Source organism: Dermochelys coriacea, chromosome 13 (assembly GCF_009764565.3).
Source record: "Dermochelys coriacea isolate rDerCor1 chromosome 13, rDerCor1.pri.v4, whole genome shotgun sequence".
In the NCBI taxonomy this organism is placed as follows: domain Eukaryota; kingdom Metazoa; phylum Chordata; order Testudines; family Dermochelyidae; genus Dermochelys; species Dermochelys coriacea.
In genome coordinates this window covers 20726558-20751367 of record NC_050080.1, presented here as the reverse complement: position 1 = coordinate 20751367, position 24810 = coordinate 20726558, and the positions used below count along the sequence as shown (strand labels likewise).

At 46.3% G+C, this 24810-nt stretch overlaps 1 protein-coding gene across 1 annotated transcript; it reads left to right on the top strand.

The window, feature by feature from the left end:
- Positions 1-1956: 1956 nt before the first annotated feature.
- Positions 1957-24651, top strand: LOC119842293 (WAP four-disulfide core domain protein 5). The gene is made up of 5 exons (XM_038370235.2): positions 1957-2150; positions 2969-3109; positions 22407-22547; positions 23517-23704; positions 24497-24651. The coding sequence occupies exons 1-4, from the start codon at positions 2069-2071 to the stop codon at positions 23675-23677; spliced, it is 525 nt and encodes a 174-aa protein (XP_038226163.1). The 5' UTR covers positions 1957-2068; the 3' UTR covers positions 23678-23704; positions 24497-24651.
- Positions 24652-24810: the final 159 nt, after the last annotated feature.

Sequence of the window (24810 nt, the reverse complement as noted above, 5' to 3'; positions counted from 1 at the left end):
AATTGGAATTAATTTGCAAACTGGATACAATTAACTTAGGCTTGAATAGAGACTGGGAGTGGATGAGTCATTACACAAAGTAAAACTATTTCCCCATGTTATTTCTCCCCCCCACCCCACCCCCCACTGTTCCTCAGACATTCTTGTTAACTGCTGGAAATGGCCCACCTTGCTTGTCACCATGAAAGGTTTTCCTCCCCCCTTGCTGGTGATGGCTCATCTTAAGTGATCACTCTCCTTACAGTGTGTATGATAAAACTCATTGTTTCATGTTCTCTGTGTGTGTATATAAATCTCCCCACTGTATTTTCCAACGAATGCATCCAATGAAGTGAGCTGTAGCTCACGAAAGCTTATGCTCAAATAAATTTGTTAGTCTCTAAGGTGCCACAAGTACTCCTTTTCTTTTTTGCGAATACAGACTAACACGGCTGCTACTCTGAAACCTGCTTATTTTATAGATGACCAATGCTGTACTCTGCACTGCACAAGTGAAGGCAGTGCCTGTCCTGGACAGCTTGTTGTAGAAAATCACTGTAAATCAGGCCAGTCAGGAGCTGTAGTGGAGGCAGTGGCTACATGGGGGCCGTACCAGCTGCCAGGCTGCACCTGCCCAAGGGTCATACCAGGGGGTGCGCAGAGTAGCATTTTCCTCTGTGTGTCTGACCATTTTTCCCTTTCCCAAGATAAGATTCTGCTTTACCAACGGGCCAATGGGGTCCCCAGGAGAAGAACTGACACTGCCTGTCTGTGGTCAGGACCCCCAGGTCACTGTCATCGCTTACTGCAGGAAATCATTTCCCACAACTACGGCTTGGGAATGACAGGAAGATCTGGATTTCTGGGTCTTTCTGGTCTGAGCCTGGGGAAGGGGAAGCTTGTGGGTGGCTGTGGTCCATGCTCCAGGCCTTGGGGAGGGGGGATTATGAACGTACAGACTCAACAGCACAGCAAAGACATGACAAAGCCTTGCACTCTGATTCCCCAGAGCAACATCACCCATAGTCCCACTGGGATGTGGAAATGAGGCTTTCCCGCCTGGCTCTCATTGCCTGGGGAGGTGTGGATGGAGGGAGGCAGAATCTTCAGGTGGGGCTGGGTGTTCTCTCCTCATTCTGTCCCTGATGCCATACATTGAACTTTAACGAGAGCATCTTGGTCTGTTAAAAATAAACTTGTTCCTGCTTGTTCTTTCTCACTCCTTGGCCAACCTTAAGAATTATTTTCTTAACTAAACAATTGCTTCACTCTGGGCTCAATGGGCATTCTTTTTGCTTGAATGTTTGCACAATTGCTGGTGTTTTCTTTGTGGGGCGGATCTGGGAGGGGTTCCTGGATGGTAGAATTTATAAAATGCCCTGTTTCTTCCTGCCAGAACATTAACAGCATTTGGGACGTGGGAGATTCTGGTGCAAGGGATTGGATTGTGCTCATAACAAATCTTCTGTTGTTCAAGAGATGTGCATAGTCTTTTAAAGGAAAAAATCTTTGCTAGAAATTCTTTTAAATGGCACCAGATGCCCTTGTTGGGAAAGAGGGAGGGTGAATTACCAGTGGGACTCTCAGATTTCAAGTACTGTTCTGCTCTTTCCTCCAAAGACAAATGCACACAAAGGGGCTGAGAGCCAGGCAAAGCAAAGGAGAGGAATATGCAGCTGATGTCTCTGATACCCACAGCTAGGTTTCAGTCCAATTAAACCAGGCAGCTAAGTCAACCCTTACTAGACAGAGGCCAAAAAGATAAAGATAGAAAAGAGTCTAGAAAGGGGTGGAAAGTTGGAAACTACCTGGGGAGAGATTGTCTGAACCACAGGATGTCCCAGGTTGCTGTTAAATAATGTAAAAACTCCCCTTTCAGCATGGCAGAGGTTGGGGGGTTTTATTTTTCTTTCCTGCCCAAGAATGTTTGGAAGAGACACGTGAATCTGACTGTGAAATGGACAAGGAAAGGGCAGAATGCTGGCAGGCTCCAAAGCACCTCCACCCCATTCCCAGCCCCACCCCTGGGAGCATTTAAATCCCAGCTGGCTCAGCTTGGGGCATTCAGACCCAGCTCTCCGACAGCATCATGAAGTCAGTGAGCATCCTCCTCCTTTTGGGGCTCCTCACCCTCTGGATGGAGCTGCCGGCTGCCTCTGGGCAGCAGCGAGGTTAGTACAGAGGGTGGCTGTCTCCAGGCCTGCCCTGGGGCAGAGGGCAGCAGACTCCAATCCCACTGGAGGGCAGAGAGCAGGGGCTCAACTAGGGTCTGGAATTCAGTGTGTCCATGGGCTGACTCATCCCTACCTGGGTTTATTTCTCTCCCAGTCTCTGTTTTCCTGTGAGTAGGGGGAGAAATTATTTTCTTAATTAAACAAGTTCTCCGAGAAATCTGTGCCGCCTTCTGTTTGTCTACTGTGTCTCTTTATCTAATAATGCTAAGATACCATGACAAGAGGTATTATATAAAAGCCTAAGATAGATATGTACCTTGATAGTCATACTATTCTCCTGATCTGTATCAGAGCACCTAATAAATAGGCTTGGCAGAATTCAATTTCTATTTTTGAATAATTTTGACAGATAATATTGATGTTTATTTTTAAGTATTATTTTCAATGTCTTTGTCAGGCTTGGCAAAGCCCTGGCTGGGATGATTTAGTGGGGATTGGTTCTGCTTTGAGCAGGGGGTTGGACTAGAAGACCTCCTGAGGTCTCTTCCAACCCTGAGATTCTATGATTCTATGATTCTACATTTTTACAGTTGCAGAAAATTAAGGGGGGGAGGGCCAGCCAAGAATATTTAGTGATACTAGACATTCAAAAAAATAAAGCTTTATAACCATTAAAATGCAAATTGTCAACATCAAATGTGAGCATCCTAATAGGACAGTGAATGACATTGCCACTAGCCTGCTGGGTGGATTTCAATCAACAATCCCCTCAGCCAATAGCAGGTTCTTCATACTGTGGCTTTTTTCTGTTACAGAGAAACCTGGGAACTGCCCGCCAGATTACATAAAGTGCATTCGGGCAGAGCCTGATGAGTGTGCCAGGGATTCTGAGTGCGGAGGAAAACAGAAGTGCTGTCATTTCTTTTGTGCCATGCGCTGCGTGGACCCAGAAAAAGGTACAAGATACAGCTAATGCAGAGTGTATGGTCTCATACAAGGGGAGACTCTCCCCCACTCCCGATGCGCCACGAGTTGTCTTCAGGATTCAGAGCCATCTTGGGTGGGTGCCTTTAGGGAGTTCAATGAATAGAAAAATCCCTGTGGAGCCCTGAGTAAGAATTCCACCATTCTAGGTGACAGCTGGTCACCCCATCCAGAAGCCTTGGTGAGAACCAGACACTGAATGAGAGGAGCTGTTTGGGTTGGTTGGGGTTATGAGCAGCCGTTCAAAGCTTCTCCAGGATCAGCAGAGAGTACAGCTAGACAGACCTAACCCCTGAGATGATAGTTTCAACCTCATAAGGATGCAGCTGTGTCTCTGTCACTGCAATGGGAGTTTATGGATGGTGTTGATTTAAATAACTCCCCCTGGTATCTGGATGCTGGAGTTAAATGTATGTCTAGGGGGCTGACTCCAGTCCTGCCTGGACCCATCTTTCTCCAGTCCCCTCATCTCAAGTTGGCAGGTCTCCAGTCACAGGACTGCTCAGCACTCGGGTCCAACAGGGCCTGGCTTTCTGCCAACCATTCTATGTTCACTGTTCAGCTGTATTACAACAGCAAGGAAGTATGATCCTGATGGATTTCTGCAACACTACAAAGAGGCCTAGCACCCATGGAAAACTGATGTTTGAAATGCTTCAGGCTCATGCTAATGTCAGGCTGCCGCAGAAAGGGCCAAAAGGTGGAGACCATTCTCCCAGGCTGCTGTTGAGGAATGTAAAAACTCCTCTTTCAGCATGGCAGAGGTTTGGGGGTTTTATTTTTCTTGCCCAAGAATGGTCAGGACCGACATGTGAACCTAATTGTGGAATGGACAAGGAAAGAGCAAAATGCTGGCAGATCCCTGCCCAGCTCCATCCCTGGGAGCGTTTAAGTCCCAGCTGGCTCAGCTCGGGGCATTCAGACCCAGCTCTCCGACAGTACCATGAAGTCAGTGGGCATCTTTCTCCTCATGGGGCTCCTCACGCTCCTGACAGAGGTGCCGTCTGCCTTTGGGGAGAAGCAAAGTTAATATAGAGAGTGGCTGTCTCCAGGCATGCCCTGGGGCAGAGGGCAGCAGGCTCCAATCCCACTGGAGGGTAGAGAGCAGGGCCTCCACAGGGGTCCTTGTATTGTGACTCCTCCAGGGCAGCAGCTGAAGATGTCTCATTTGGAAACTTACAGGATAATACTTTGCCTTATTTGCAGCCTTTGTGCCCAAAAGCATGGGGCCTGATCTGCCAATCAGGCTTAAGGACAGATTTTAACCCTTTGATGGCTGCACCCAACGTTTTGGGTTCACAATTGCTTTTTAGACCATGGAAAGGAGCAGCCCCTTTGTCTTTGCTCTGACCCCTGAGCCCTGCTCAATCCATGGGGGCAGAAATGAAAACTCCCTGTTCTGTGGCATTTAGTCTAAACTGACAGTGAAGGATGATGTGTAACTAGGGTGACCAGACAGCAAATGTGAAAAATCGGGATGGGGGTGGGGGGTAATAGGAACCTATATAAGAAAAAGACCCAAAAATTGGGACTGTCCCTATAAAATCGGAATATCTGGTCACCCTATATGTAACTCCCCTGGGTAGCAAGGGTCTGGAATTCAATGTGTCCATAGGCTGGCCCATCCCAGCCTGGGCTCATTTCTCTTCCAAACTTGGTTTTCCAGTGAGAAGCGGGAGAAATTGTTTTCTTAACTAAAGAAGTTCTCCCAGAAATCTTTCCCCATCTTTCTGTCTCCTCTGTGTATCTATCGAATAATGCTAAGGTACCATGGCGAGAGGCACTATAGAAAAGCTTAGGATAGATCTATACCCTGATAGTCATACTCACCATCTTATCTGAGCAAACAATAAATGGGAGGGTCGATTTTCTTTTTGTGTAATATTGACAGAAAATATTTTTTTATTTTTAAGGGTTTTTTAAAAATGTTTATCTATTTACATTTTCACAGTTGTGGAGAATTATGGGGGGGTGGTCGACCAATAATTACTTAGTGATAGTCGACATTCAAAAAATTAAAGCTTCATAACCAATAAAACACAAATTGTCAACACCCACATGTAAAAATATCCAAAATAAATATCCTTAAATCAAACTCTAATCAGTTCTCAAGCTCTTATTTTTCTGATTTTGCCCATCTATAAATTGCAACTATTGATGGAAATATTTTTTGTTGGTTTGTTTGTGTACAGTAAAATCAGAGTTTACTGACATTTACCAATAAAATATTAATCCTCCAATCCTGCTAATAAACATACATACATCCAAACAGATGTTCTACATATAGACTGAGATACTAGACTTTGGGCTGAGAGGTATCATTTGTTTTTCAATGGAAAACCCCATGTCAAACAGAGTCCTGGCTTTTGTCCTGAGGTTGCAGGGATTGTGGTTCTGCATTAGCTCTTATGGGAGGGGACTCTATTGCCATGAGCTGGCCACTGAAAATGAGCTGTACAGCACAGAGCCGAGGAGAGCCTTGTAACGCAAGCCAGACCTGTATCTGGGCACTCCTGGTTTTCTGCAAAGCCTGGCCAAGGGCAGCTCAGTTTGTACAGCGCAAGATTTTCTCATGGTGCACCTGATCACTTTTTATTTTTCCAGCATAACTCTCTGCTTCATGGATAGGCTGAGGGCATCCCGAGGACAGCGCTGACCCAGATCCCTGTGTCCTGGACTCTCCAGATCCCTGCACACCTTATACTGGGAATGAAATGGAGCCTCTGGCATGATTACAAATAAACTTGTTTGTGCCTCAGCTTTGCCATTGGGGATTCCTGACTCTCATTGTCTCTCCTTCAGTTCTCTGTTGAACGGTCTATTAATAATGAGTTAAGGAATGGCAGGAGCCAGGGGTGGGAGGCCAGGAGGTACACCTGGAAGTGAATGTGGTTGATTATTTCAGCTCCAGAGCCAGTTATTGTAGACATGGGGTGAAATGATCTTGTTACTGCCAAAGCAAAATTTTCTGACAGTATCTCTAGGCAGATCTCGTAAGGGGTGTGAGGTTCACGGTTTGCCTAAAATCTAAATGGTCCTGCTCGAAATGTCTTCTAGTACCAGAGATATAAAAGGTCCCATTCAAAATCTAGAATCCACCAAACACAAAACCCATTAAACTGAGAGCAATGTCACTTGTGACATATCTCCAAAAGTGAATGCAAAGTTTCTCAGCTGGCAGCTAGAAAGCAGCTCGAGGAGGCATCCAGCCATCTCTCTCTCTCTTCCGGGACTCTTCATAGAAGAAGCAGATTTTATTCCTGGAGTACACAGAAGAGTTGTCTGTGCTGTGAAAGGCAAGTGCCCTCTGGAAGGGAGCTCTACGTGCTGACTTTCCCCCCATTTTTGGAACATTCCTGGCTTCCACAAGTTAAATACTGAACTGAGCATAGTCTGCAAAAGTCCAACTCCTGTTGTGCCCAGGGGCCTCCCACATCTCTATGGGGAGAACTGCAGAGCTCAGCAAAGCTCAGGGGAGTTGGAGCCCTGCAGAATTCACAATCACATATTGGCATTTCCTTATATTGCCTTTGCTCAGCAGAATCTCCCTTGAACCAGCCCACAATAACAAAGGGTTGAAAATTCTCCTGAGATTGACCCCTCAGCCAGTCCCAGATAGACACATTGCACAGACACATATGCTACCCACACAAGTCAGTCCCTGCTGGGCCCAAGAAAGAACCCCCCAGGGATTTAATGAAATGTGTGGCATTGCTTCAAGGCTCATGTGACAGAAATAACCCAGAAGTCAGACACACAGCCAGGAGCAGAACCAACATCTGCTACCAGCCATAGAAAGGTGTTTTCACCCAGGACACCACAACTGCTCCCCTGAAAGGCTGGAATTCAGTGGGAACAACACTGATTTTATCTCAGACCCTCCATCTATGCCCGCCCCTTTGGAAGCAAAATAAAAGGTGCCCTGTTTAAAAACACAGAGAGAGAGAAAGAGAGAGAGAGAGGGTGACTGTATTTGTGTTACCCTGAGCCAGTTAGAAAACGCTGCATCTCTGACCTGCCAGATGAACCCCAGAGAGAGCAGCTTTGAGGGAGGCAACAGACAGCTTGTGGAGCTATGTGGGAATTATTCAGAGATGGTGCTAGCCACAAAGAGAGTGTGGGCTTCATCTGCTGAGCAGGAGGCTCTGCCAGACCAGCTCCCCTTTCCGCTGAGGTGTGGTGGAGGTGGAAGGTGAGCTGCGATGCTTCACATACCTCAGCCAGGCATCCCTGGGAATTTTCCTCCCTGGCGCTCTTCAGGGGAAGGATCAGGGGAACCTACAAACTGAGTCACATGGCACAGGCAGGAAATTGTATTATCCACTGTCAACCTCTGCAGCAATACACAGTACAGGCTATTTGGACTTAGGGAAAGGTCTGATTTGCTAGTAGGGAAGGCAACGGGTAATGCTGACAAAGCAAGAGGATCCATTTTAGGTGGTGGCTCTCAGCTCTTCGGTTCAGCTGGTAAATCCAATCCTGCTTCACCTTAAGACAAACACACACAGAGCAGGAGTGAGAAACGAGAAGGAAAAGGAGAGGAAAATGTAGCTTCTGTCTGATGGCTGCAGGTCAGCTGCTGGAAGATTATGGGCACAAGCACATGGCACATGAGCCAATTAACCATTCCCATGCACTGACCCCACTTGGAAAATGTGTGGCTAAATCTTATTGTTTTCCTCTGGCCAGTCTGTGCTGGTAAAGTTTTTATTATGACCTGGCCGCTCGGTATGGCTGGTAGCTGGCTAAACTGGTCGCAGCAGAGTGTTGCAAGGCTAGATTAGAGGCGGAAGGTGAGCTGCGATGCTTCACATACCTCAGCCAGGCATCCCTGGGAATTTTCCTCCCTGGCACTCTTCTGGGGAAGGATCAGGGGCACCTACAAACTGAATCACACTGGCACAGGCAGGAAATTGTAGCATCCATTGTCAACCGCTGAAACAATGCACAGTACAGGCTATTTGGACTTAGGGGAAAGGTCTGATTTGCTAGTAGGGAAGGCAACCGGTAATGCTGACAAAGCAAGAGGATCCGTTTTAGGTGGTGGCTCTCAGCTCTTCAGTTCAGCTTGTAAATCCAATCCTGCTTCACCTTAAGACAAACACACAGAGAGCAGGAGTGAGAAACGAGAAGCAAAAGGAGAGGAAAATGTAGCTTCTGTCTGATGGCTGCAGGTCAGCTGCTGGAAGATTATGGGCACAAGCACATGGCACATGAGCCAATTAACCATTCCCATGCACTGACCCCACTTGGAAAATGTGTGGCTAAATCTTATTGTTTTCCTCTGGCCAGTCTGTGCTGGTAAAGTTTTTATTATGACCTGGCCGCTCGGTATGGCTGGTAGCTGGCTAAACTGGTCGCAGCAGAGTGTTGCAAGGCTAGATTAGAGGCGGAAGGTGAGCTGTGATGCTTCACAAACCTCAGCCAGGCATCCCTGGGAATTTTCCTCCCTGGCACTCTTCTGGGGAAGGATCAGGGGCACCTACAAACTGAGTCACACTGGCACAGGCAGGAAATTGTAGCATCCATTGTCAACCGCTGCAACAATGCACAGTACAGGCTATTTGGACTTCGGGGAAAGGTCTGATTTGCTAGTAGGGAAGGCAACGGGTAATGCTGACAAAGCAAGAGGATCAGTTTCAGGTGGTGGCTCTCAGCTCTTCGGTTCAGCTGGTAAATCCAATCCTGCTTCACCTTAAGATAGGGTGATCAGATGTCCCATTTTTAAAGGGACAGTCCCGTTTTTAGGGACTTTTTCTTGTATAGGCGCCTATTACCCCCCAAACCCTGTCCCGTTTTTTCACAGTTGCTATCTGGTAACCCTACCTTACAAACACACACAGAGCAGGAGTGAGAAAAGAGAAGTAAAAGGGGAGGAAAATGCAGCTTCTGTCTGATGGCTGTGGGTCAGTTGCTGAAAGATCATGGCACATGAGCCAGTTAACCACGCCCATGCGCTGACCCCACTTGGAAAATGTGTGGCTAAAGCTTACTGTTTTCCTCTGGCCAGTCTGTGCTGGTGACGTTTTTATTAAGACCCGGCTGCTCAGTATGGCTGGTAGCTGGCTAAACTGGTCGCAGCAGAGTGTTGCAAGGCTAGATTTGTCCTAGTGACTCAGCCAGGCATGTGTTAGGCAGAAGGCTAAAAGGGAGAGACAGAGAAGAGTCAGGAAGAACAAGGTGGAGTTGCAGCTGTCATGCCAGGGAGGGAGAAATAGAAGACACCTTTGCTTCACACTTCAGGAGCTGCTCAGGACACAGCCAAGGAGATGGTGAGGTCATTTAGCTCCTCCTCCTCAGCTGGTCTGCTGAGGGCACCTTTCAGACTCAGGAGAAAGGAGGCAGTTCAGGCCCTGGGTCCCAGCCTGATGGTGACACTGGTTGATGTGGAGAGGCTGATGCTGCCCAGAGGGAACCCATCCCCTGCTGAATAAATTGCCAAATGCTCCCCCAAAAGAAATGACCAGAAAGCACGGCCACTTTGTGCCATGAAAAGTGTCCAGTCAAAACAATTTTCCAGTAGCCCACATGTGGCCATGTCCTCTCATCTTGAGAAGAATCTGCTATGTTGTTCTAACAATTAGATGCCTTCAAAGGCCCTGCTCATCCATGCTCTCTCCGCTCACACCAGTTCTTTAACTGCACCCTGAAGTTTATTTCCTGACATACTTATAGGTCACAGTGACGGCCCATCGCCTTTCACCTGCTTCGGACAATTAGAGACTTCAGCCAAGGGGAGAGATCAACCCAACAGCTCCCAGCTATTTATAAAAGCAGCAGCTCAAATTAAAGACTATGAGAAATAAAACATCACACTGACGATGGCAGCACTGCACATGTCATGGTTGGGAACCTCTGGGTCTGCGCCTTCTGAGGGGGTGTATAGAGGGACAAGTGTGTCTTTAAGCCACCTTGCTGCTCCTCTGACCTTCGAGTTGATGCAGCCTCTGGCAAAACTTAGAACAGCCAAAGAGCTGCTCTACATTGTGCAACCAGAAATCACTCTGCCAACCAAGGCTCAGCTGGAGTGCAGTGTTCTGCTCCCACCCTCTTCCAGCCAGCCCTGAAAGTGCCCCTCCCCACCCCCTATGCAGAGGCTGGCAGAGTGGGTGGCAAGGGCTGGCTACATCAGCTGAAGGTCCCTCTGGACTCTTCTCCATTGGGGGAAGCCTCGGCTGCCCCTTTAGGGCAGCTTGCTGGCTGCTTTTCTCTGCCTCAATAGCTCTAAGTAGCTGGAACAAGGGCCAAGGATTTGGCTCCCAGTCCTTGAGCTATAGGACTTGCTTAAGCTAATGACTAACATGCCCCATGGGAAATCCATTCATTTTCACATACCAGTGTCATCTCTGTTCACCAGCAAATGCTCAGCTTGATTAGGATGGTCAAGGGACATACAGCAGGGAAGCACTAAGTAAGGTGTCATCAGCAAACCACGTAAGTGCTCAGATTTAGAGATGGAATCACTTCTGTTACCATTACACTGCATACCCATCAGCTCGGCTGGTTGAGTCAGATTTCCAGCTGCTACCAGGATGACTTTGCTACGTTCATTAAAATAAGAACAAGGCAAAGCAGGATCTAAAGAAGGCTACATTTTACACTCTATACCTGCAGGAATTTTGTAAAGCAGTTAAAAGCATGGTCCTGATTCTTCATGGCATTATACCAGTTTTACACTGCTAAGGTTTTGCTCACTTCATTGGAATTACACTGAGATAAAAAAGCAGAGAATCGGGCCCAGTATATTGTATTGGACTTTGAGAGATCAGTGAAGTAAACATTTAAACATTTGTTCTATCACTCTCCATCTGCACAGGATTCTGATCAAGCAACTGGTCCCTCACGTTGCACCAACAGGCAGGTCTAGAAGAACATTGATCTTCTTAAGGATCTTGCTCAGAGGGAAGCCACATCTGGTTCATTTCCCATGGTATCAGAGTCTGTTTCTTAAAGCTCTCAAAGCTTTTCTTTCACTTTTCTCCCTGTCATCTTGATGATAAGCAGGGTCTTCCATCTTAGGAGTGCATGTCGGGAAGTCTTTAGGGAAAGGGAGAGATGGTGTTAGCTTGTTCCTTTCCTTCTCCATTTTGTAATATACTAAAGTGTACAATTAATAAACACCTGAAAATATTAATCTATATAATTGCTTAAATAAATGTGTACCCTTCGAGGTAGCAAAAAGATGTACCAAATATAGTGTAAAGGCTCAATTTAGATGTCAATCAATATGTTTTAATGGTTAGTTCAACCAAGGAAAATGCAACTTTCCTCAGAAAATAACTGAAGTACAAATGGAAAAAATGATTAAAATCAACAACATAAATCAAAGCTTCCACTTGGTGATTTACATCATTATTTAATTTGCGTCCTGGGTGTCAGAGCTTGTCATGTTTCTGCACCATGCCGTACACATTTTCTGGTCAGACATGAACCCTACAATTTTCCAATTAATGTTCATCCAGCATTTTGTCATGGTTTCATATTGTTGCAGTAGCAATTATTCAGATGCTCAGCCAAACCAGAGAAAACTATCGCAGCCCTGGACACGAATCTCTGATGCCGTCCAAATCTGCTCTCACCCATTGTGTGAGGTGCATGCTAGGGAAAAAACCCAGATCATTTCCACCTGCATGGATCACCACCATGTCCAGTAGATCCCAACCTCCTAACTCACTCTTTGGATGCTGCAGAGTGGAGAAAACATGATGCAACGGAGGCCATCTCTCTCTGTCCTCAGCAATCCCCATGTCGTCGTGTACACTTTGCTCTCAGCCGAACTTGAACATGTTTGTGATCCAGGACTTTCCTAGAATCCACATGCTGCCTACCCTGGCGGTGCAGTGCATGTATTTCTTTTCCCTCAGCAGACAAAGGTGCATGTGCTGTCAGTTCCATATCTCTACATTCTGAGCACCTTCCATTCTTTCATGTATTTATTCTACAGATTCCAGCCTGGTTTCTCATGGCTCTAACAGGCCATTCCAACAGCCAGTGGTACGTCCATTTCACAGAGGATTTTGAGATTTCAAAATCTGGTTTCATTCTGATTTGGATAGAAAAGCAAAAATTTCCCAATTCTGTGTGACAGGGAATGGAGCCCAGTGCCAGGGCAATCGGCCAGGTGGGTTTCCTCAGAGCCACAAACCCTGGAAGTTCAGCTTTTGAAAACTTCCATTGCAACTGCATTGAAATCAAACCGTCACCACAAAGCGTTTCAATTTCAATGAATTGGCACCTTCCAACAATAGATGTTTTGCTGGTATTTTTTTTGACTAGCTCCCCAGTGTAGGCTTGGAACATTCATACCTTCAGCTAGATTTTGTGTTTAGTGGGGAGAGCATGTAGCGAGCCAAGCACATAAATTCCTGTACACACATTAGCTAATTAAGTCTCACTAGGTGGCACCACACACCAGGACATGCAATACTAGCTTGTAATTAGGCTTTTAAGGATTATATTTTAATTGGTAAATACTGGTAAATGTCAATTTCACTGTACACACACAACCAATGAGGAAAAAAATCTATAATAATCAAAATATACAAATGGCCAAAGTAAGAGAAATAGTACTTGAAAACTTAGAGTTTGATTTAAGGCTATTTACTGTGTATATTTTGATCTGTGATGATTTGTGTTTTAATGGTTATAAGGGTTTAACTTTTGAAATCTTGTTTACTGTCATGAAATAATTATCGCATAACCCCCTCATTGGCTGAACCCCCCCCATCATTTCCCACATCTGTGAAAAAGGAAATTGATAAAAATAGCAAAAATGCTTAAAAATAAAATAGATAGTATCAGTCAAAATATAAAAAAATAAAAATTGAATTCTACATACCCTGCTTTTAAATACTGAAGGCTGCAGGCAGAGAGCACTGCACTGACCACAGCTGATGGCTAGGGAACCAAAGTGTCACTCTACCCAGACAGAACCTGGATATCTCATGTGACGGGTTCCTCTCTGGGGTGCCACGTGGAATTGGGGTACCACTGAGCCCCCTGATCCATCAACCTGGACTGCTTTTTACACTGCACTGCTGTGACAAGCTACAATGTCTTCCAGCCTGCACTTTCACCAGCATACATACTGGTAGGAACACACCCAGCAGCAGTTAGAAGCAGGATCTCTGACCAGCCTGGGAAAGCTACTCCCAGTTCCTGAGGCATATATACCCTCTGGAGTATAAACCCAAAATTATACTGTCTTGCGCTGCACAGAGAACTGTACAGTATAAGCTCATAAAATTCCCCCTCCTCCCAAATGTGGAGAGAAATATGCAACAGCCTTTTGTCCCTGAGTTATTATGACTCCCACACACTGATTTAGATAAAGCAAAAATAAGTTTAACAATTAAAGATAGATTTTAAGTGATTATAAGTGAAAGCAAACTGATCAAAGCAGATTACCTAGCAAATAAACAAAACTGCAGACTAAACTTCATATACTAAATAGATTGGATATGAAGAGCAGATTCTCACCCCTAAGAGATGATACAAGCAGGCTGTAGATTCTTAAGGGGCAAGCTGTACTTGCGTACACTTGGAATCCCCAGGTGTTCCAGTCACAGGCTAAAAATCCCTTTAGCCTGGGTCCAGCACTTTCCTCTGTTCAGTCTTTGTTCCTCAGGTGTTTCCAGGAGTCTTCTTATGTGGGGAATGAAGAACACCAGATGTTGTCACTCCCTGCCTTAAAGAGCTTTTCCATATTGTGGGAAACCTTTGTTTCAAAGCTTAGTTCCCAGACCAGTCTGTTGAAAAATACTGGCATCCCAAGATGGAGTCTAGAGACATATGGTCTCATCACATGTCCTTGTAGAGTCATAGCAGCCATCACTCACAGGCTGTTTGGAGTGTTAACAGGAAGGCTCACCAGGTGGGAGATAAGCTTCTCCTAAGGCCTATTGTTTTTCCCTAATGACCATTCCCCATCCACTATCTAGAATGAAAACATCTTGGCTAGTGGGCATTACCCAGGTGTAACTACATTTGAAATACAGGTACATAGCCAATATTCGTAACTTCATGTTACATGCATACAAATAGGATAATCATATTCAGCAAATCATAATCTTTTCAATGACATCTCACATGACTTATCTTGCATAAAACACATCACAACTATGTCATAATCATATCATAATAATATCACTATGAAGAATATGGGGTGCAGTGTCACACCTGGCATGTTCCTTTCCTAGTTCCCCACACCATTGTTACACTGGGATACTATGGACAGGCTGATGCTGAGCCTGAAATGGCCCATTCCCATTGTTCCGAGCACAGAGATCAGCTCAGGGCTGACATGGACCTGGAGTGTTTGGGAAACTTAGTGTACAGTGGAGGCTGTTAGCAGGATTTGTTGTGTCAAAACCATCCAAGAAAGGTACTATCTGGCCTCCTTTTGAAAACCTCCAGTGAAGGAATTTCCACGGCCCCCCTCGGCAGTCTGTTCCATTGTCCTACTGTTCTATCAGCTAGGAATTGTTTCCCAAGATTTAATCTAAACCTGCTATGCTGCAGTTTCTCACTCATCTCTGGATCCTTTCCAGTTTTTCTACATCCTTTCTATTAGGGCTGTCAAGCAATTAAAAAAATTAACTGTGATTAATCGCTCTGTTAAACAATAATAGAATACCATTTATTAAAATATTTTTGGATGTTTTCTATATTTTCAAATATATTGATTTCAATTAGAACACAGAATACGAAGTGTACAGTGCTCACTTTATATTTAATACACATATTTGCACTGTAAAAAAACAAAATAAATAGTGTTTTTCAATTCACCTAATACAAGTACTGTAGTGCAATCTCTTTATCATGACAGTTGAACTTACAAATGTAGAGTTCACTACAAGTTCACTCAGTCCTACTTCTTGTTCAGCCAATTGCTCAGACAAACAAGTTTATTTACATTTGCAAGAAATAATGCTGCCCGCTTCTTGTTTACAATGTCACCTGAAAGTGAGAATAGGCATTTGCATGGCACTGTTGTAGCCGGCGTCGTAAAATATTTACTTGCCAGATGCACTAAAGATTCATATGTCCCTTCATGCTTAACCCACCATTACAGAGGACATGCTTCCATGCTGATGACAGGTTCTGCTCGATAACGATCCAAAGCAGTGCAGACCTATGCATGTTCATTTCATCATCTGAGTCAGATGCCACCAACAGGGTTGATTTTCTTTTTTGGTGGTTCGGGTTTTGTAGTTTCCACACTGGTCTGTTGCTCTTTTAAGGCTTCTGAAAACGTGCTCTACACCTTTCCCCTCTCCGATTTTGGAAGGCACTCAAGATACTTAACCTTGGGTCGAGTGCTGTAGCTACTTTTAGAAATCTCATATTGGTACTGTAGCAAGGCCAAGACTCACGGGTGCAGCGCCTCCCGCTGGTCATCCTGGGAATTAGCTCTCCAGCCTCCGGAGCACCCTCTGCAGGCTGGTGTCCCACTTGCCTCAGGCCCCCATGTCCCTCCCAGACCCTGGTGCCCCTCCCTCGGGGTCCTGTCCTTTGCAGTGCCCCCACAGTCTCTGGGTCTCCCCGCCCCAGGGAACCCCCAACCCTCTATCCCCCCTTGCCTCAGTGGCTACTGCCAGTTATCATCTAGCCCCCGCTCCCTGGGGCAGACTGCAGTGTAATGGCCACTCATCATCAATGGCTGTGCTAGAGAGAGACTGCCTGAGCTCCTGGCTCATAGCCTTTTATAGGGCCAGCTGTGGCCTGATTGGGACATGGCCCCAGCTGTGGCTGCCTTCGCCATCAACCTAGCCTTTGGCTCCCCCGGGGCAGTCCTTTCCCTGGGCTGTTTTAACCCCATCAGGGCCAGAATAGATGACCACCCCACTACTGGTACATTCTTTGCGTTTTGTCAAATCTGCAGTGAAAGTGTTCTTAAAATGAACAATGTGCTGGCTCGTCATCCGAGATTGCCATGACATGAAATATATGGCAGAATGCAGGTAAAACTGAGTAGAGATATACAATTCTCCCCCAAGGAGTTCAGTCACAAATTCAGCTAATGCCTTATTTTTTTAATGAGCACCATCGGCATGGAAGCATGGCCTCTGGAATTGTGGCCAAAGCATGAAGGGGCATACGAATGTTTAGCACGTAAATACCTAGCAATGCTGTGGTGCCACGCAAACACCTGTTCTCATTTTCAGGTGACATTGTTAATAAGAAACGGGCAGCCTTGTCTCCTGTTAATGTAAACAAATTTATTTGTCTTAGTGATTGTCTGAAGAAGAAATAGGACTGAGTGGACTTGTAGGCTCTTTTTACATTTTGTTTTTGAGTGCAGTTATGTAACAAAAAAAAATCTACATTTATAATTTGCATTTTCATGATAAAGAGATTGCACTACAGTACTTGTATGAGGTGAATTGAAAAATATTATTTCTTTTATCATTTTTACAATGCAAATATTTGTAATAAAAAATATAAAATGAGCACTATACGCTTTGTATTCTGTGTTGTAAATTGAAATTAAATATTTGAAAATGTAGAAAAACATCCAAAATATTTAATACATTTCATTTGGTATTCTGTTGTTGAACAATGCAATTAAAACTGCGATTAATCGCGATTAATTTTTTTAATTATGATTAATTTTTTTGAGTTAATCGCATGAGTTAACGGCAATTAATTGACTGCCCTACTTTCTATACATTGGTGACCAAAACTGGACACAGTACTCCAGCTCAGGCCTAACCACCACTGAGTAGAGCAATACTATCACCTCCTGTGACTTACGTGCTCTGCCTCTGTTACTGCAACCCAAAATTGCATTTGCTTTTGAGTAGCAGCATCACATTGTTGATTCATGTTGAGGTTGTGATCGACCACAACTCCCAGATCCTTTTCAGCAGTGCTGCTGCCAAGCCAGTTGTTCCTCATTCTGTATTTGTGTGTTTTGTTTTTCTTCCCTATGTGTAACCCCTTATGTTTGTCTTTGTTGAATCTCATTTGTTGTCCATTGCCCAGTTTTCTAATTTATAAAGAGCCCTTTGAGCTTTAGCTTTATCCTCCAAAGTGTTTGCAACCCCTTTTAGCTTTGTCTCATCTACAAATGTGATCAGCATGTCTCTATTCTTACATCCAGGTTATTAATAAAGATGTTAAATAACACCAGACCCAGAACAGAACTCTGTGGAATCCCACTTGAGACCTCCCTCCAATCTGACATCATTCCATTAATAGTTACTATTTGCTTGCAGTTGTTTAACCCATTACGTATCCATTTAATGGCTGTTCTGCCAAGCCCGCATTTCCCCAGCGTACATATCAGAATGTCAAGTGTGACTGTATCTATGAACTTAACATCTGTCCCTTTATTTCCCCCGTCTCACACATTGTCTTTCAGGGGTGTTGCCCTGCAGACTCAGACGCTGCCCAGGCAGCACTGCAAGGCCATAGGATGGCCTGATACTCTGGTTCCCCTGAGCAACAGCAGCCACAGCCCCACTGGGATGTGGAAATGGGATTTTCCCCTCCTGCTCTCATTGCCTGGGAAGATGTGGATTGGGGACAGCAGAATCTTTAGCTGGGGCCAGGTGATCTATGCTCATTCTGTTCCTGACACCATACAATGAGGTTTAACTAGAGTCTTGCTCAGTTATAAACAAACTTGTTCCTGCATTAGCATTTGTTCTTTCTCTTTTCCTGGCCAGCCTTGAGGCTTCCTCAATTGCTTCACTAGCAATGTGTGATTCTGGGCTCAGTGGGGGTTCTCCTGGTTTGACTGTTTGCACAATTGCTGCTGTTTTCTCGGATGAGTGGATCTGGCAGGGGTTCCTGGATGGTAGAATTTATAAGGCACCCTGTTTCTTCCTGCCAAAACATTAACAGCATTTGGGCTTGCAGGGGTTCTGGTGCCAAGGATAGGATTGTGCTTGTCACAAATCTTCTGTTGTTCATGAGATGTGCATAGTCTTTTAAAGGAAAAAATCTTTGCTAGGAAGTCTGCAGCTGATGTCTCTGATATCTGCAGGTGAGTCAATTAAACCTGGCAGCTAAGCCCAACTCTTACTAGACAGAAGCCAAAAAGATAAAAATAGAAAAGAGTCTAGAAGGGGGTGGAAACTGCCCCAAACAGAGGAACCGTCTGAATGGTAGGATCACATTACAACTCAAGAGATGATCAGGATACAGCTATGGGGAGGGTGATATCATTTAATTCCCACTCCTCTCCAGAGCAGGTCACATCATCTTTCAGGATGAAAGAGAAAAAAAGGTCCCACATTGGGCTTGTCAGTCCCTGGGTCCCAGCACATGGCAGCAGTGAACAGGATGGCAAGGCTGCGTGACGGGGTGGGTGTGACAGTGCCCAAAGCCCCCTGCCACACTGAGTGAACTGCCAAGTGCTCCAGAGAAAAGGACTGTCCAAAACCAGGGGCAACCATTTCTCATCAAAAGTGCCCAATCAAAACATTGCCTGCATTAGAGAGGAGCATTGGCTAGTGGCTGGTCTCCCTTAGCGGTTAATGAGCAGACTACAGCTCGTAGGTAAAGGAGATAATCCTTTAGCTCAAGCAGTAAAGGCTCATGCAGACAGTGCAAAATTCAAACCCTGTGGACAGCCAGAGGGATTCCTACTTCCAAATGATTTTCCCAGGGCCACTTCCTTCTCAATGTGGGAAGACCCTGCTCTGCTGTGCAAACACCTGGGTATCCTCACCAGAAGCCTTAAAAGGCCCTGCTCCGCCATTCCATCATGCCACACAAATGCTGCTCCCCCCAGTTTTTTAACTCCACTCTGTGGTTCTCTCCTGACATGTTTCTAAGTTACCATGACATTCCCGCCACCTTTCACCTGCTTCAGACAATTCAGCCAAGGGGAGACCGCAACCCAACAGTGCCCAGCTATTCATAGAAAAGCAGCAACACGAATTACACACCATGAGAAATAACACAGCTCCCTGAGTTTGTCAGCACTACAGGCATCATAGCTGGCAGCTCCCAGGCTTCAAGCGGTAGAATCTGGTTCAGCTAATTACTCACATACCCCCCTGCGTGAACCATTTCATTCCCATGGATTGTTTAGCAGAATTTTAAGCCAAGGTCCATTGTACAGGCCTCTGGGTGCACACACAAATCAGTAGCAAACTGCTCCATACCAACAGCAGCAGAAAATCAGTCGAGTGCAGCGCTTCTTGGGCACATGACCCTATTCCAAAGGCCTCAGAAACACTAATCCCAACCCGTCACATAGGTACTGAGAGTCTCCCATATAGCCCTGCCTGGCTAACCTGATGGGCCTGCACTGACCAGCAGCAACCTCAGACAGTGATAAACTGACAAGGGAAGAAAGTTCCAGTGACCCCCTTGCTCTCAGGTCAATTCCATCCCCCCACCCCCACCCCGCCCCCAGGATTTCCCCAGCATCTGGGGCTGCTGCAAGGCTGGCTCTGCCACGGATGGCGTTGCCTCTTGTGCTGGGGGAGTTCCCTGTGGAGAGCTTGGCACAAAGGGGCCACTGGGCAACGATGAATTGGGCCCAACAGTGCCTGGCTCTCTGCCGGCCATTAAATGCTCACCTTTAGTAACTCAGCAAGGAAATACCAGGCTGATGGGTCTCTGCCCCGCGCCTAGGGAAAACTGCTGCTTGAAACGCTTCAGGATCATGCTAATGTCAGGCAGGTGCAGAAAGGGCCAAAGGGCGTAGGCTGTTCTCCCAGGCTGCTGTGGAGTAATGTAAAAACTCCCCTTGCAGCATGGCAGGGCTTTGTTTTTTGTTTTTTTTTTCTTCCCCAAGAATGGTCAGGACAGACATGTGAACCTGATTGTGGAATGAACAAGGAAAGGGCAGAATGATGGCAGGCCCCCAAGCACTCCCTCCTCCCCCAAACCCCACCCCTGGGAGAGTTTAAATCCCAGCTGGCTCAGCTCAGGGCATTCAGACCCAGCTCTCCGACAGCACCATGAAGTCAGTGGGCATCCTCCTCCTCCTCGTGGGGCTCCTGACCCTTTGGACGGAGCTGCCAGCTGCCACTGAGCAGAAGCGAGGTTAGTACAGACCGTGGCTGTCTCCAGGCCTGGCTCGGGGCAGAGGGCAGCAGGCTGCATCCCACTGGAAAGCAGAGAGCAGGGGCTCCACAGGGGTCCTTGTACTGTGACCCCTCCAGGGCAGCAGCTGAAGATGTCCTGTTTGGAAACTTATTGGGCAATGCTTTGCCTTATTTGCAGCCTTTGTGCCCAAAACATTGGGGCCTGATCTGCCAATCAGGCTTAAGGACAGATTTTAACTCTTTGATGGCTGCACCCAATGTTCTGGGTTCACAATTGCTTTTTAGACCAAGGAAAGGAGCAGCCCCTTGTTTTTGCTCTGACCCCTGAGCCCTGCTATCTATCCATGGGGTAGATATGAAAACTCCCTGTTCTGTGGCATTTAGTCTAAACCGACAGTGGTGGATGGTGTCTAACTAACCCCCTGGGTAGCAAGGTCTGGAATTCAATGTGTCCATGGGCTGACCCATCCCTGCGTGGACTCATTTCTCTCCCAATCTTGGTTTTCCAGTGAGGAAGGGGAGAAATTATTTTCTTAACTAAACTGGTTCTCCCAGAAATCTTACCCATCTGTCTGTCTCCTCTGTGTCTCTATAGAACAATGCTAAGGTACCATGATGAGAGGCACTATGGAAAAGCTTAAGACAGATGCACATTGTGATAGTTATATTGTGCTCCTCACCTTCATATCCGAGCACATAATAAATAGGCTTGGCAGATTTCAATTTTCTTTTTGTATAATTTTGACGGATAACACTGATGTTTATTTTTAAGTATTATTTTCAATTTGTATCTATTTATATTTTCACAGCTGTAGAAAATTAAGGGTGGTTCAGCCAATAATTATTTCATGAGAATAGACACTGAGACTGAAAAAATTAAAGCCTTATAACCATTAAAACACAAATTGTCAACATCACATGTCAAAATATCCAAAATAAATATCCTTAAGTCAAACTCTAATCAGCTCTCAAGCTCTCATTTTTCTGATTTTGCCCATCTGTACATTTTGATTATTATTGATGAAAATATTTGTGTTGATTTGTGTGTGTGCTGTGAAATCGATGTTTACCGACATTTACCGATAAAACATGAATCCTCCAACCCTGCTAATAAACACACCTAAATCCAAACAGGTTTCAGAGTAGCAGCCGTGTTAGTCTGTATTCGCAAAAAGAAAAGGAGTACTTGTGGCACCTTAGAGACTAACAAATTTATTAGAGCATAAGCTTTCGTGAGCTACAGCTCACTTCATCGGATGCATTTAAATCCAAACAGACATTTTATATATAGACCGAGATAGATCCTTGGTCCTTATTAGTCTCAACTTTATTGATGAAAATCATCCCTGAGGATTGACTGCAGCTTGTGCGTTAGCTTTTGGCCATGTAAGGAGAGATGGTATCTGAGAGAGCTCAGCCCATCGAGAGCCTTGAAAAATCAAGACCAGGACCTCAGACTAGGTCAGTGCCTGGTGGACAGCTAGTGCAGTGATTGCAGCCCTGGACAGAGGAGCACTCACATTCCCATCTCTTGGCACCTTAGAGACTAACAAATTTATTAGTCTCTAAGGTGCCACAAGTACTCCTTTTCTTTTTGCGAATACAGACTAACACAGCTGCTATTCCCATCTCTGTTCTGCTCCATCACAAAGGACCTGGCTCACAACGGCCCTCCCTGTCACTACTGCAGATTGAAAGCAGCAGCATCCAGAGCTAGGCAGCATAGCCCTGTGTCCTGACTAGTGACTTTTGTTCAAGTCTTGAATTCTGAACCTCACAGGACAGCAAAGGACATTGCCTCTAGCCTGCTAGGTCAGTAGTTCTAAACCAGAGGTCCGGGCCCCCCTTAGGGGAGCTTGAGCAGGTTTCAGAGGGGCCTCCAAGCAGGACCAGCATTAGACCCACTAGGGCCAAGGGCAGAAAGTCAAAGTCCCACTGCATGGGGTTGAAGCCCAGGTCCCTGAGCCCCATCACCCAGGGCTGAAGATGTGAGCAATGTAGCTTCATGAGGCCCCTGTGGTGTGGGCCCTAGGCAATTGCCCTGCTTGCTACCCCCTAACACCAGCGCTGGCTTTTGTATTCAGAAAATCAGTTATTGTGACACAGATGGACCGTGGAGTTTATGTAGCATGTTGAGGGGGGCCTCAGAAAGAAAAAGGTTGAGAACCTCTGTGCTAAGTGACACTGCAGGGTGGATTTCAATCAACAATCCCTGCAGCCAATAGCACAGTGTTCAAACTGTGGCTGTTTTCTGTTACAGTGAAAGCTGGAACCTGTCCGCCGGATTACATAAGGTGTGTTCAGGCAGAAACTGATGAGTGTGCCACTGATTCTGACTGCAAAAAGCAGGAGAAGTGCTGTTATTGCCATTGTGCCATGCACTGCGTGGAACCAGCAGAAGGTACGTGAGAATGCTCACATTGACATTTAGGGTCTCATGCAGGGGAAGTCTCTTTCCCCATACCGATGAGCCAGGCTTGTCTGCAGGATATGGAATGATCTTGGGCAGGCGCCTTTGGGGATTTCAACGGAAAAAAAAATCCAAGTGGACTCAGAGTAGAAATTCCACTAGGTGACAGCTGGTCACCCCATCCAGAGGACTTAGTGAGAACCAGACACTAAGTGAGAGGAGCTGTGTGGGCTGAGTGTGATTATGAGTTCGTGGGTGGTGTAGAACTAAATAACTCCCCCTGGTACCTGGATGCTGGGATTAAATGTGTGTGCAGGGGGATGAATCCAGTCCTCCCTGGGCTCATCGTTCTCCAGTCCCCACATCTCCAGGTGGAAGGTCTCCACTAACAGGACCGCTCAGCACTCAGATGCCCTATTCTGGGCTTCATCTGAGCTCAGCACAGCTCATTGGATGAGGAGGATGGGGTGGGTTGCTCCCACCTTAGTCCCTCCTGGATTTTAAAGGCAGAGGAGTTGACCCAGCATATGCAAGAGTGGCCCATAAGGAGCCATCTGTCAGCAGCACAGGGAAGCCAAGAATAGCACTCAATTCACCTGTTCCTTCTCCTGCCACACCTAGGCCAGCAGCTGTGAAGAGGGCTGGCATAAAGTCATTCCACTGGCTCGGTATCAGAGAAGATATTGCCCAGTGGGAAGAGCACTGGGTTTGTGGCCCCCATACACCCACAGACCTGGCACAGACGGCCTTCATTGAGGCCAGAACAAAGGCCAGGCTGTTTTATCAGAGAGTTACCAAGTAACAAGGAGCATTACTGAGCACAGTACTCTACTATGGCAAATATGACGGCCTCTCCTGTGCACCATCCAGCAGGACAGAGAGTGAGTGATGGAGAGATACATATTGATGTTCAGTGAACCAGGTATGCTTTTTATACACCATTAATTTCTTCTGTTGCAGAGACTCCTGGGACTTGTCCAGCCATCACTGTATTTTGTCCCGTGGTTGATCCTCCTAACCGCTGTGAAAAGGACAGCAAGTGTCCAGAAAACCAGAAGTGCTGTGACACCGGCTGTGGGAAAGATTGTGTTTGGCCTCAGAATGGGACCCATCTCTCCTAACGCATCAGTCGTGAATACAGCTCTGTGGTGAGATCACACCCTGCTCCAGCTGGGCTAGGGGAGCACTTGCCCATGGAAAGGGAACTACAGCTCTGGGCTGCAGACACAGAGCATTGCACTGACCAGAGCTCATGCCCAGGGTCAGAACATGCTGCTTTAGCTGTGAGGGACTTGGGCCCTTGCCTTCCTGGCTTCCCCAGCACTTGTCACGCTGGGACGCTGCGGTCAAGCTGATGCTAAACCTGAACCTGATTAGATTTCAAATCCAACGGCCTCTTAGACAGCCCCTTTTTACCCTAACCCCATATAGCAGCCAGCTGGGAGGAGGCAGCAGAGCTGGTAGTGTGAGACACAAGAAGAAGGAGACAGGCATTAGAGAGGGGGTTAGGGGGCCCTGCCAGGAGGGTAAGGGAGAAGAGCCTCTCCCACTGTGAATTCTGTAATAGCGGGATCCTGAGGATGCATGCAGCAGACTTGGCTTGTGGGCAGGACTCATTCGTTATAAGCTCAGCTCTCCAGCACATACATAATCAGGTACAGCCAGCCAGACCGCCTGGGCACAGCGCCTAGGCTGTCACCTGCCATGGATATTACAGAGGCTGTCAGGGTATGGCTGCCCCTAATGGGCTGCACGGAGAACATGCTCATCCTTATACAAGATACAGTTCTATACAGCACAGAGACGAGGAGAGCCTTGTAACCCAGACCAGGCCTGTAGCTGGGCCTTCCTGGCTTTCTGCAAAGCCTGGCCAAGTGCAGCCCACGTTGTACAGTGCAAAATTTTCTCATGGTGCATCTGATCACTTTTTATTTTTCCAGCATAACTCTCTACTTCATGGATAGGTCGAGGGCATCCCGAGGACAGCGCTGACCCAGATCCCTGTATCCTGGATTCTCCAGATCCCTGCAGTCTGCATACGGGGGCTCAAATGGAGCCTCTGGCACAGTAACAAATAAACTTGTTTTATGCCTCAGCTTTGCCATTGGGGATTCCTGAGTCTCATTGTTGCTCTCCTTCAGTTCTCTATTGAACGGTCTATTAATAATGAGTTAAGGAATGGCAGGAGCCAGGGTTGGGAGGCCACGAGGTACATCAGGAAGTGAATGTAGCTGATTATTTAAGCTCCGGAGGC